Below are 13,392 nucleotides of genomic sequence, written 5' to 3'. Positions count from 1 at the left end.
CACACACACACACACACACACACACACACACACACACACACACACACACACACACACACACACACAGTCAGGAAGATGGTCGCTCAGTATGACCTGTTAGGAGAATACTTCAGACACCAGGCAGGGAATATGGAACTGGAAATGGGTGAAGCAGAGCCAGAGGACCAGAGACCATGGCACAACAAGCCACTGCATGGCATGTACCATCGCCAGATATCAGAGGTGGCTCACATAATAAAGTCCTACCAATGGCTGGAAATGGCAGGGCTGAGGGACGGCACAGAGCACTGCTCATGGCTGCATAAGAACAGACGCTGAGCACAAGAGCAAAAGAAGCAAGGGTCTTTCACACTAGACAAGACCCAAGGTGAAGACAGGTCAGCATACACTGTATGGCACAACCGAGTTGCAGGAATTGTGTACAGGAACATCTGTGCTGAGTATGGATTGGACGCTCCCAACTCCAAATGGGAAATACCTGAGAAGGTCGTGGAGAATGACAGAGCAAAGATCCTGTGGGACTTCCAAATACAGGCTGATAATCGGGTACTGGCCCACCAACCAGATATAGTAATACTGCACAAGGAACAGAAGAAAGCAATAGTAATAGATGTGGCAATCCTGAATGAAATAACATCAGGAAGAAAGCATATGAGAAGTTGGAAAAATACCAGGGCTTGGAAGAGCAGACAGAAAGGATGTGGAAGGTTAAACCCAGAGTAATCCCAGTAATGGATTTGGAGCTGTGACACCTGGACTGAGAGAGTGGCTCCAAAAAATTCCGGGAACAGCATCTGAGATCTCGGTCCAGAAGAGTGCGCTACTAGGACCAGCAAGGGTACTGCACTGAACCCTCAAGCTCCCAGGCCTCTGGTAGAGGACCTGAGATTGAGGGAAAAATACACACACACCACCCACAAAGGGGTGAGGAGAAAAAAGAAAAGAATATATATATTAAATAGTTAAATAATAGTGCAAAATATGAAATATAAAGTAGTGAGGTAGTGTTAATGGGTTTAATATCCATTCAGAGATTGGATGGGAGAAGGAAAAAGCTGTCTTGAATCATTGAGTGTGTGCCTTTAGGCTTCTGTACCTCCTTGCTGATGGTAGCAATGAGAAGAGGGCATGTCTTGCATGGTGGAGGTCCTTAACGATGGATGCTGCCTTTCTGAGGCACCGTTCCTTGAAGATGTCCTGGATACCATGGAGACTAGTGCCCATGATGAAGCTGACTAATTTTACAGCTCTGCACCTTACTTCGATCCTGTGTAGAAGCTCCCTCATACCAGATGATGTTGTAGCCAGTTAGAATGCTCTCCACGTAGAAATTTGTGAGTGTTTTTGGCGACGTACCAAATATCCTCAAACTCCTAATGAAATAAGACCATAAGATATAGGAGCAGAAGTAGGCCATTTGGCCCGTTGAGTCTCCTCCACCATTTAATCATGGGCTGATCCAGTTCTTCCAGTCATCCCAACTCCCCTGCCTTCTCCCCATACCCTTTGAGACCCTGGCTAATCAAGAACCTATCTATCTCTGCCTTAAATACACCCAATGACTTGGGCTCCACAACTGCTCGTGGCAACAAATTCCACAGATTTACTACCCTCTGACTCAAGTAATTTCTCTGCGTCTCTGTTCTAAATGGACATCCTTCAATCCTGAAGTCACGCCCCCTTGTCCTAGACTCCCCTACCATGGGAAATAACTTTGCCATATCTAATCTACTCAGGTCTTTGAACATTTGGAATGTTTCTATGAGATCCCCCCTCATTCTCCTGAACGTCAGGGAATACAGCCCAAGAGCTGCCAGACGTTCTTTATATGGTAACCCTTTCATTCCTGCAATCATTCTTGTGAATCTTCTCTTGTGAACCCTCTCTAATGTCAGTATATTCTTTCTAAAATAAGGAACCCAAAACTGCACACAATACTCCAAGTGTGATCTCACAAGTGCCTTATAGAGCCTCAACATCACATCCCTGCTCTTATATTCTATACCTCTGGAAATGAATGCCAACATTGCATTTGCCTTCTTCGCCACCGACTCAACCTGGAGGTTAACCTTTAGGGTATCCTGCACAAGGACTCGCTGTCTTGCCTTACTTATAGCTGCATCGATATATTGGGTTCAGGTTAGGTCCTCAGAGATACTGACACTTGGGAATTTAAAATTGCTCACTCTTTCCACATTTGATCCCTCTATGAAGTCTAGTTTGTGTTCTCTCGACTTATCCCTTCTGAAGTACACAATCAGTTCTTCTTTGGTCTTACTGAGGTTGCTGTGACACCATTCAACTAACTGGTATATCTCGCTCCTGTACGCCCCCTTGTTACCATTTGAGATTGTGTCAACAATTGTTGTATCATCATCAAATTTATAGATGACATTTGAGCTGTGCCTTGCCACACTGCCATGGGTGTAGAGAGAGTAGAACAGTGGGCTGAGCACACACCCCAGATGTGCGGCTGTGTCGATTGTTAGTGAGGTGGAGATATAATTTCCAATCTGCACCGATTGTGGTCTTCCAGTTAGGAAGTTGAGGTTTCAGGTACAGAGGGAGGTACAGAGGATCTACTCAGCCAATCAAGTGGCAGCACCTCAAGGCATAAAAGCATACAGAAATGGTTAAGAGATTCAGTTGTTGTTCAGACTAAGCTTCAGATGGGGAAGAAATTTGATCTAAGTGACTTCGACTGTCATCTCAGAAACTGCTAATCTCCTGGGATTTTCAACATGACAGTCTCTAGAGTTTATAAAGGATGGTGTGAAAAACAAAAAAACATCCAGTGAGTGGCAGTTCTCTGGGCGAAAATGCCTTGTTGATGAGAGAGGTCAGAGGAGAATGGCCAGACTGGTTCAAGCTGACAGGAGGGTGACAGTAACTCAAATAATCAGGCGTTTCAACAGTGGTGTGCAGAAAACCATCTCTGAACACACATGTCAGACTGTGAAATGGATGGGCTATAACAGCAGAAGACCATGAACATACAGAAATGCACTCAGTGGCCATTTTATTAGGTACCTCCTGCAAATTCCATAGTTAGCAATATCTCTGTCATTCCCATGAGCAGAAATCATCCCAGCATTTATAGCGAGTAAAATCCACTGTAGTGAAAGACAACAGAAACCTCCATGCTTCTGATGATGGCAAAGCTATTGAGTTTGGGATATCAATCCCACTTTCAGCATTTCCTAAGCCCACAGTTCCTCCTGTACTTCCACAGACAACACCACCTCCAAATTGCAGACAGGGTTCCGTTGCCTTAAGTACTGTGGATTTTACTTGCTGTGGATGTTGGGATGATTTCTGCTCATGGGAGTGATGGAGGTATTGCTGACTCTGAAATTTGCAGGGGTGGGGGAGGGTGGCTGGGAACAGTACATCAGCTGGTGTCATCATTGTTAGCTACAACCAATACATCCTCACATTAAAATAAAGATGTAGCCAAGAGGAAATAGAGAGGAAGAAATGTAGGGAAATGGTTAGAGTTGAGAGTAAAAGGTAAGGCCTCTCACTTTGCCAAAGGACACTAACAATATTTTCTACTGAACAAGATTTTGACCAAGTATGAGTTGCCATAGGAAACCTATCTTAAACATTTCCTTAAACAAATTTGTATAGAATAAATCAAATATGAAGAAGCTTACATGTAGATCTGTGTTACAAGTTACTTTTTTTAAATCACAACAGTTAATAACAGGAGTGGGTTTTCTCCAGACGCTACTAACACATCTGCAAAAATGCCAAGGAAAGCAACTGATAACGGGGCTGTCTTTGTGAATGAGAAAGAGTGCATCTGCGTAGCAACTGTGGAAGGTAATGCTGAGGAGCTGAAAGTCATTCACCAAGGTGAAACAGGGAACATTTTCTGTGAGGCTGAATCTACACGTGTAAAACTAGAGTCACAGTGTGGCTCTGTCTGTTTGGCAGAGGTCCCAGTGGAAGGAGGAAAGGTGCTCTCAGACAGTACTGATGCATTAGGTGTCTGCAGTGCAGATGAAGGTCAGCAGACAGACTCCATCGCACATAAATTCGGTGCAGGCAAGAGCGATACCAATGATAAGACAGAAACCACACAGTGTGACAAAGGTGTCTTTATAAATGAACCACTGAGGACTGAAGCCAGAACAACACTTGGCAATGATGCGATTTTGACAAAGGAAGTCAGTGCAAATGAAGTACGATGGGAGACTAACCAAGTTCAGAACCATGCTGTTTCTGATCTCGACTCTCAATCAGCAATACCTGAAATTAAAAATGAGCAGAACTCCATCTTACATCAGCAGCAACAACAAGAATGCCTAAGACAAGCTATTACTGTAATGGAGGAAAACTGTGCTGCTACCAGTGGTACAATCAGATCTCCCACATTGTTTCATCCCTGCTGTAAACCGGACGTCAGTTCCACAATGTTGTCCATTGATCAGTCTGATCATAAAGTTCCATTTGAAAACTGTATTGTTAACACTTGTGTTAATCCTGACAATAAAATAGACATTTCAGTTGCAAAACTGCTGAGCCCCACCAATGATGGGAAAGATATTACCAAGGAAATTGGTAATAATTCAGAAAGCATTCCTATTAATACCGATGATCAACAGAAGGAAACAAATTACTTAGAAGCTTTTGCTTCTGATAGCAAAGCAGCCACATGTTTGGATAAAATTGAATCTAACACTGGTGAAGCTTTGGGAAACCTTGAATATCTACAAGGCAATATGACTCAAAGCAAAGGCTGTGAGAACAGTAACCTCTCATTAAATATCACACACAGTGTGACTGTAACCCCAAACTCTCAAGATAGAAAGGAAGTTCATAGTGCAATGGATTTAGCAGCCGCAGTGGAAAGTGGGCAAGAAGCAATTAGTAAACTAGGTTTATGCCCTGAATTACGAGAAGTAGGGGCTTTCCCCAAGATAACAGAAAATGAACTCAAATCTATCTTTATAAATACTGCATTGAATCCAGTTGTAACCACCAGTCTAGATCACAGAAATGAAACACCAACTTCTGAGGCAGAGGCTGCAACCAGCAAAACAACGGTAAATCAGTGTTCCTGGAAATTTTGTAGTCTGCCTTCTCTGGCCCCTAGAAAAGAAAAGTATATGGCGAACAAAGCCATGGTATCACTCCCATTCTCGCTGCCTGGAGACAAATTGGAAAGTCCTATCACAAGCAGAAAGGTCCCTCTGACATTTGCTTTTCCGAAATCCATCAGTGAAATGAGTCTGACAAGGCCAATTGTAGCAGGTAATGTTTACTTTATTTTTATGTGATCCTAGCATTGCAAATGAATGGAAGGAACAGTTAGAATTTAAACTATTAAGTAATGTACCCTTCATGGATGTATCAGTCAAATCTAATGTAATTGGAAGTAGTGGTCTACTTAATACATGGCAAGGCTAATTTCTTAATTACTGAACCATCTAACCTCTAGCAATGTTATTTTATAATGTGTTATTTTCTCATAATGAACTATATATCATCACTGACTGTTAGTAAAGGGAAGCTATCTAATGGTTGGAGGCTGTGTGTACATCATTACAACAGCACTGAGGTTCCTGTTATTTGCTCTGACACCAAGAAAAAGATGTGTTGAAATTATTTATACCCCTCCCACATTATAGTTAATACATGAAAGTGACTGCCAAGGTTAAACTCAATTATGTACCATTTGAGATTTTGTTTTTGATGAGATTATCTGCTTGGTAGCAGTCCAGACATGACTCACACACAGTGTAGATTTTATAGAAACTTGGTTAGTGGTAGATTTTGATAAAGTTCAAAGTAAATTTACTTCCAAAGTACGTATATGTCACCATATGCTACCACGCAATTCATTTTCTTGTGGGCATTCACAGTAGATACAGTAGGATCAATGAAAACGACACACAGACTGAAAAGCAACCGATGCACGTAAGAAGATACTGTAAACTGCAAATGCAAAAAAAAAAATAAAATGAATGAATAACTAACTAAATAATACGGAGAACATAAGTTGTGGAGTCACTGAAAGTGAGTCCATAGTGAATCTGTTCAGTGTTGAAGTGGATGAAGTTATCCATGCTGGTTCAGGAGCCTAATAATGACACAACAATTGTAGGCTGTATCTCGGATAATGATGAGTTTGAGTACAGAGAGGAAATTAAGAACCTGGTGGCATGGTGCGTAGACAATAACCTATCCCTCAACGTCAACAAGACGAAGGAATTGGTTGTTGACTTCAGAAGGAGTAGCGGACTGCACGACCCAATTTACATCAGTGGTGCGCAAGTGGAACAGGTCAAAAGCTTTAAATTCCTCGGGGTCAATATCACAAATGACCTGATTTGGTCCACCCAAGGAGAGTCCACTGCCTAGAAGGCCCACCAGCACCTTTACTTCCTGAGAAAACTAAAGAAATTTGGCCTGTCCTCTAAAACCCTCACTAATTTTTATAGATGCACCGTAGAAAGCATTCCTCTAGGGTGCATCACAACCTGGTATGGAAGTTGTCCTGTCCAAGACCGGAAGAAGCTGCTGAAGATCGTGAACACGGCCCAGCACATCACACAAACCAATCTTCCGTCCTTGGACTCGCTTTACACCGCACGCTGTTGGTGCAGTGCTGCCAGGATAATCAAGGACACGACCCACCCAGCCAATACACTTTTCATCCCTCTTCCCTCCGGGAGAAGGCTCAGGAGCTTGAAGACTCGTATGGCCAGATTTGGGAACAGCTTCTTTCCAGCTGTGATAAGACTGCTGAACGGATCCTGACCCGGATCTGGGCAGTACCCTCCAAATATCCGGACCTGCCTCTCGGTTTTTTTTTGCACTACCTTACTTTCCATTTTTCTATTTTCTATTTATGATTTATAATTTAAATTTTTATTATTTACTATCAATTTGTAACCCAGGGAGCGGGAAGCGCAGAATCAAATATCGCTGTGATGATTGTATGTTCTGGTATCAATTGTTTGGCGACAATAAAGTATAAAGTAATAAAGAATAGTAATAATAATAAATACTTTATTGATCACAAGTGAGAGATTCTTTTGTTACAGCACCAACATTTAAAAACACACTTATTAACTAATAATAAAGTACGGAATAATAACATACACAGAATTTACCAATGTGCAATAATAATGTACAAAATAATAAAACAGACTATTGTACCTTGATGTGTGTTCTGTCGCAGAGGTGAACTGTTGTATATGCTTATTGCAATTGGTAGGAAAGATTTTCTGTAACGATCCTTGTGACAGCAGAGCTGAGTGAGTTTGTTCGAAAGGGTGCTCCATTGAACCAGACTGTCCATAATGGATAAGTTTGTTTAGTGACCCCCTCTCCACCACTAACTCAAAAGAGTCCAGGGTGTAACCAACGACGGATCCAGCCTTTTTGATGAGTTTATTTAGTCTTTTTGCATCACCAGCACCGATGCTGCTCTCCCAACATAAAGCCACAAAGAAGACTGCACTCGCTACGACAGACTGATAAAAGATCTCCAACACCCTGCTGTACACATTGAAGGATTTCAGCTTCCTTAGAAAATAGTGAAGTCTGTTGGTGAGGTGAATACCCAAGTATTTGTACTTCTCTACCACCGCAACTTCTTCTCCCAGAATGTAGAGGGGTAAAAGGGTAAAAGGTGTTCCTGAACCTGCTGGTGTGGGACCTCAGGCTCCTGTACGTTGGTGGTGTATACCACCATTCATACCCTGCTTGCCATTAATCAGACTGAATTTCGTAACTTTGGCAATTTGCGTCTGGCCTTTTATGATAATTCATGGACTCAGCTGGTTTACAAATGTAACCTGTGGCCACAAGTGACCAGTCCAGCTCCACTGTTGATTGTTAATGCCCTCAGAACTACTAAAGATGGTTAATAAGTGGTGCTGCCCATATCCTGTAATAGATAACTTTAACAAGCGAAACTATTTTATTCAGTGATATGGAGGATCAGCTGTTACCTTAGGCCTATACTAATGGGAGGGTACTTACCCAAGTGGATGTTGAAACAGAGGCCCAGAAATAACTACAGCTTAAAATGACATGGCTGAAACAGCTCATTTAAGAAATGAAGTTTTTTTTAGTTCTGTCTTTTTCTTCTTAATAAAATTGGAAGATAATGGGATAACAAAAGAGAGCAAGGAGCCACCAATTTAGATAAGTTGCCAACCATATTAACTACCCTTGGTGTCTGTTTAGCTAAAGTGGTCTCATTGCAGTTGTCCTCCACTGTGGATTACCTGACCTAATCTACTTTCATTTATTGTTCTTTTTACAGTGCGGTTACAGACTCGCTCTACAGATTCTTTACACTCCTTTGAAGTCTTTCTTTCTAACTTCCCCTTCAATTATATGTGAATTGTCAATATATTTCTCCCTTCTTTCCACAGTTAGACCTAGCCATAGCAAATAATTAATCCACAGTAGTAGCCATTGAAATCGTGCGCTTGGATCCTGAGCAATGCTCAGGAAAATGCTGTGTGTGTGTGAACCAAGTGGCTGCAACCCAGCACCAGTGAGTGAAACTTAGTTAAAATTACAAAAATCTTGCGTCTTATGCATGTTGTCTGCATCCTTTGAATAGATTACTACCTTGCATTTCACTCCCATCTATCCAGTATCTCCTATATAACTTTGAAGGCATAAGCCAACTCACGGAACACGTATGTCTCCTCTCCTGGCTTACTCCCAAAGTCTGAAATGTATTGGTCATACGGGGCTTTCCATCATCAAACTAATCAAAGGTGATTTACTGTCTCACATGATCAACTTACCAGACCCTGTGTGACTAAGTCCAGACACAGACGTGAACTCTTTATCCTGACAGGAAACCAAGTCATCAGAAGAAATAACAGAATATGCACATCTGAGGCATAATAAGGTGGAATGTTTGTAAATTAATACTTGTCATTTCTAGAAATTAACCACTAGTTAAGCATTTATCAAGGAAAGATGCATTGTGAACAAATATTGTAAATGAGTTTTGAGTGATCTGACAGTATAAGAACAAAGCCTGAATTTGAATAGGAAATTGTATTGTGAATGGATGAACAGTGAAGTGTCTCTGATTAAAGTGGAATAGCCATAATTCTCAAGGTCAGATAGAAACTAGCAGTTCAGTGACTTTAAAATTAGCATCTGGGGAATTTCAAAGTTTAGAGCACCGAGTGTAGTGTAACCATTTCCTTTCTGTCACTCAGATTCTCCCAGTACTAAAAGGGTGAATGACACTTTTAATACCTTCAGTGTTCCTCTTTACCCCAAGAGAAATTCCAAAGAAGATTGGAATGCAATAGTGCAGACGTTTTGTGATTTTTCACAACCTCCAGAGCAGGTATGTACATTTTAACACATAATTCTCAATGTTAGATTAGCTAATTTGAGAGGAATGCAGAGTTTTTATAGGCAAGGAGATAATTTATTACACAGATGGGTTTCAAAAATACTGATGGGCATGGCATCAGATTTTTCTGCAATTAAAGCTGATAAATAGGCAGACTGCATATGTCAACAAGGCCAGATCTAATTCCTTTACAAGGCTGGTTTCACAGACAGAAATGTGGTACAGGCTATTATGAACAAAGCTTTAATTGTCAAGGCAAGAATGAAGACAGTTCAATACTTATATCCAAACTTTTGCCCATCAGAGGAGCAGTTTGGAGCATGATGGACAGAAAAAAACATTAAATCCCTAAGCCATCAGGAGATACAGAGTTCATGTAAGAAAATGCCTCTAAGGTAACAAAACAAATGGTTTGCACCTGATTCTATTTCTTGAAGTTTTGCATGAACCATTCACTACCACATTTCTGAATCCCAATTGTGTATTATAAAAATATTTACCAAATCGCTTTGCAAAGCTGGAGCAATTCGGGGTCTGCATTGGAAGGATTAGCTTGAAACTAACCACGGGTCATTCAAATATGCACCATTTAGACCTCTTGGTCTTAGTGGAGTGAACTGCTTTGCATTTAACCCCACTTTGGCTGTGGAATAATATATTATGCATTGAATACTCCTATATAAATTGTCATCAAAAGTACCCACCCTTTTCCTTAGCTGTAACTAACACTGGGGGGAAGTAGGGAGTACTTTAGATTTAAACTATTTGCAAGCATTGCAAGAATGTCCAGTCCAGTACACTCTGACAGGTGAATACAGATATTAGCAGCACAGAAAAGGCAAGTGTAGATGTGTGTTTTGAGCATATATGACTCTTTAAAGGGTCATTTTCTGTAAAACTGGCAGTTTATCAATGATTAGTCGTGAGACAAGAGGTTGCGGCCATAAGTTGGATTCCGATTTAAAACCTCAAGTCTGTTATGTGCCAGTACAAACAATATTCAGGTTTGCAATTTTGACTTGAAATTAATGAGTAGAATTCTTCATATTTGAATAACTATGATTTGAGTGGAGTTGAGAGATACAAACTTGTTTGCTTTGAGGATGTTGTCAGCAGTGCATTAATTGGAGATTACCTTGGGTTACACTCGTAATTAAAGTAGGTAATCAGTAGGATTGTGTTTCAGGTATAATTGAGCATATCAAACAAATGGGAAATTTGATGCCAGCTGAGTGAAGGGTCCTTGGATTCCCATTTTAGAGAGAAAACCTTGTCGCGAAGATTGTTGGGATTACTGATTAGTGAGAAAACCACAAAATGAATTGTTCTCTTACATTTCAAGTACACAGTGATATTGAAGTAAGACTGTAAATTCTTCACTTTGCAATATTCTCTCTTGTGCCTACATCAACTTCATGGGCAATGTCAATGGTATAACTCAATAGCAGATTATTTTACATGCATTTTAAGGAATAATGTGTGTTTTGTATGACAAAGGTGTGAAGTCTGAAGGACCTAACACACTTGTTTTCAGTTGCATGGCTGTGTTCTCATTGAATTATACCCACATCCATATATTTGTAGTTGTATTTTTCTTTAAGTATTTGGTTGACATTTTCTCTGCACTCGCTTCATTACATTGCAATCTTTATATACATACGTACTTCTAGACCAAATACTGCAGCTGCTAGAAAATTGAAATAAAAATACAAATGCCTGGTAACTTTTTTCCATTTTTGAAGAGAAAAATAGAATGGTGCCATGTAAGTGTAGCGCTAGTATATTGCCAGCAGCCTGGTTTCATTTCTGCTACTGTCTGTGAGGATTTTATACGTTCTCCCTGGGCCGTATAGGTTTGTTTCCTACGGGTGTTCCAGTTTCCTCCCACAATAAAGGTTAGTAGGTTCATTGGTCACATGGGTGTAATTGGGCAGTGCAGACTCGTTGGGCGGAAGGGCCTATTACTGCACACTGTCTCTAAATAAAAATATAAACTGATGTTTCATATCAATGACCTTTCATCAGAACCGAGAAAAGCTAGAAAAGGAATAAGTATTAATTTTAGTTTTCAGATGCTGCTGGCCTGAATGTCAGAATTTTCTGTTTCTTACATACAAGATCAGCTTACTTAATATTTTCCAGTTAGTACTAGTACCATTTTGAGAGCAGGTTTATCAGTGATTAGTCTGCCATTTTACATGTGGTACTGTAGTATTATCATGAGCTTGTACATGGAGACTATTTCAATAGGGCACAACCACATTAAATAATATTGGAGGAAGCCTTTATCCTGGTTTATTGAGCAAAGTCATTATACAAAACATAACCCAAACTACTGTAAATCATCATTCCTTTTTAGATGCTTAAAAATGCTACTGTGTTGATTCTTTTGATAAAGATCTTCTATTCCAGCAGCATTACAAAATTTATTTTTAACTTATTTTCCCTCAAACCCTCTCCCTTTCAGACACTAACTCACATTCCGTCATTTTGGCTGCCAAACTCAAAATGCCTAACTTTAGCCTCGATTCCCTACCACCCTTCTCTTTTCCCCCCTTGTATATAATGAGATTTAAATCCAGTCATAGGTAATGCTTTACTGTCAGTCTATGGTATTGCATTTCTCTGAGATGTCTGCTCAGAGTTTTTCTGTTCAATGTTTATTTATTATTCTCCATTATCATCAGTGAGTTCTTATTATTTCCTTTTAAATCAGTATTGGCCACTTTGTCTCTCTATGGAAGTGCCTCCTACACTTTCATAAAAATTCTGAATGTTTTACTGTCTGTTTATAACTTGGACCTTAAGAGACTGCATGCTTTATTAATTCACTTCCGCGGTAATTCAATATAGGTCTCACCTAGGTTAAAATAATAAAATCAGATCGTCCTACAAAACCTGTTGTGGGAAAGTGGCTTTAATCTTGACTTGATTATTAACATCCTCAGAGTCAGATTCTTACAGCACATTTAGCTATTCAGCCTGTTCTGTGCAATTGTCTTTAAAAACCATATAATTATTCACACTTATTGCACAATTTCTCATCTTCCAGTTTACTATTTTCCAGCTAACCTGGATTTAGTTTACACTGTACAACTAAAAAGTGTCTCCCTCAAATCTATTTTCTATATGGGTGTTCTCTTGCTAATCTATTGCTTTTCCACTAAATCTATAACAGAACAATATTTTCCCTTCTTTGCACTGGGTTTAATTTACCCACACGACACAGCCATTCCCTTCAGACACCGGTGCTGGGATTTCTCATTTTGCTTATACTGGCATCAGAACTTTCACAAGATGGGATATAGCAGTGGAAAATTATCATCACGTTTTGAAAAGAGTCCTTCTTAACTTGTTCCCAAGTCAGTTGTCAGTTGACTTCCTCCCTATCTCTTCCTCTCCTTTCTCGTTTATTTCTTCAGTAACAGGCCCTTTCAGCCAAATGATCCTGTGTCACCCATGTAATTAATTAACCCAGTAACCTGTACATCTTTGGAATGTAGGAGGAAACCCACTCAGTTATGGGGAGAACATACAAATTCCTTATAGACAGTGGTGTAATTGAACCCAAGCCATTGACGCTGTAATGGTGTTACGCCAACCGCTACACTAACATGCCTTGAATTGCTGTTCTGGTGCTTCCAACGTATAGTCAGAGTAGTCAGGACAAAGTTTTTGATTAGCATCCTTGAGAATGAATGAAACTGATCAATCTGGACGTGGTGGCATACTGTGCACCATCTGTCCTTGTGACTAAGCACTACAGGTAACTCTTTAAATAACAAAGGCTGTCCACTTAAGATTGAGGGCCAATATTTTTCTGACTCTCAAATCTTTGGAACCGTTTTAGGGGGTAGTAGAAGCAGTCTTCAAATATTTTTGAGGCAGAAGTAGATGCTAGTTAAGGAAGTGGTAAGGCTGGGAATGTGGGGTTGAGGTTTACAATCAACTAAATTGTAATCTTACCAAATTGACAGAGCAGGCTTCATGGGCAGCTGACCTGCGGCAAATTCATCTTTGTTCTTCATGTGATGGAGGCTATT

At 40.3% G+C, this 13,392-nt stretch overlaps 1 protein-coding gene across 13 annotated transcripts in view; it reads left to right on the top strand.

The window, feature by feature from the left end:
- LOC134353577 (coiled-coil domain-containing protein 73-like) overlaps positions 1 to 13,392 on the top strand; it is a 157,364-nt gene that overhangs the window by 142,824 nt on the left and 1,148 nt on the right. For 3 of the 13 annotated variants that reach the window (XM_063061644.1, XM_063061645.1, XM_063061646.1), the window contains 2 exons: positions 3,700 to 5,259; positions 9,207 to 9,340. The exons of 7 other annotated variants lie outside the window; for them this stretch is intronic. In XM_063061644.1, coding sequence (XP_062917714.1) covers positions 3,700 to 5,259; positions 9,207 to 9,340 — 1,694 coding nt within the window. Of the gene's footprint in view, positions 1 to 3,699; positions 5,260 to 8,396; positions 9,180 to 9,206; positions 9,341 to 13,392 lie in introns of those variants that run through there. 3 more of the 13 variants (XM_063061647.1, XR_010019640.1, XM_063061655.1) reach the window with 3 other exon arrangements.

The sequence above is a fragment of the Mobula hypostoma genome, chromosome 11, assembly GCF_963921235.1.
Source record: "Mobula hypostoma chromosome 11, sMobHyp1.1, whole genome shotgun sequence".
NCBI lineage: Eukaryota > Metazoa > Chordata > Chondrichthyes > Myliobatiformes > Myliobatidae > Mobula > Mobula hypostoma.
This window is presented reverse-complemented; position numbering and strand designations above follow the sequence as displayed.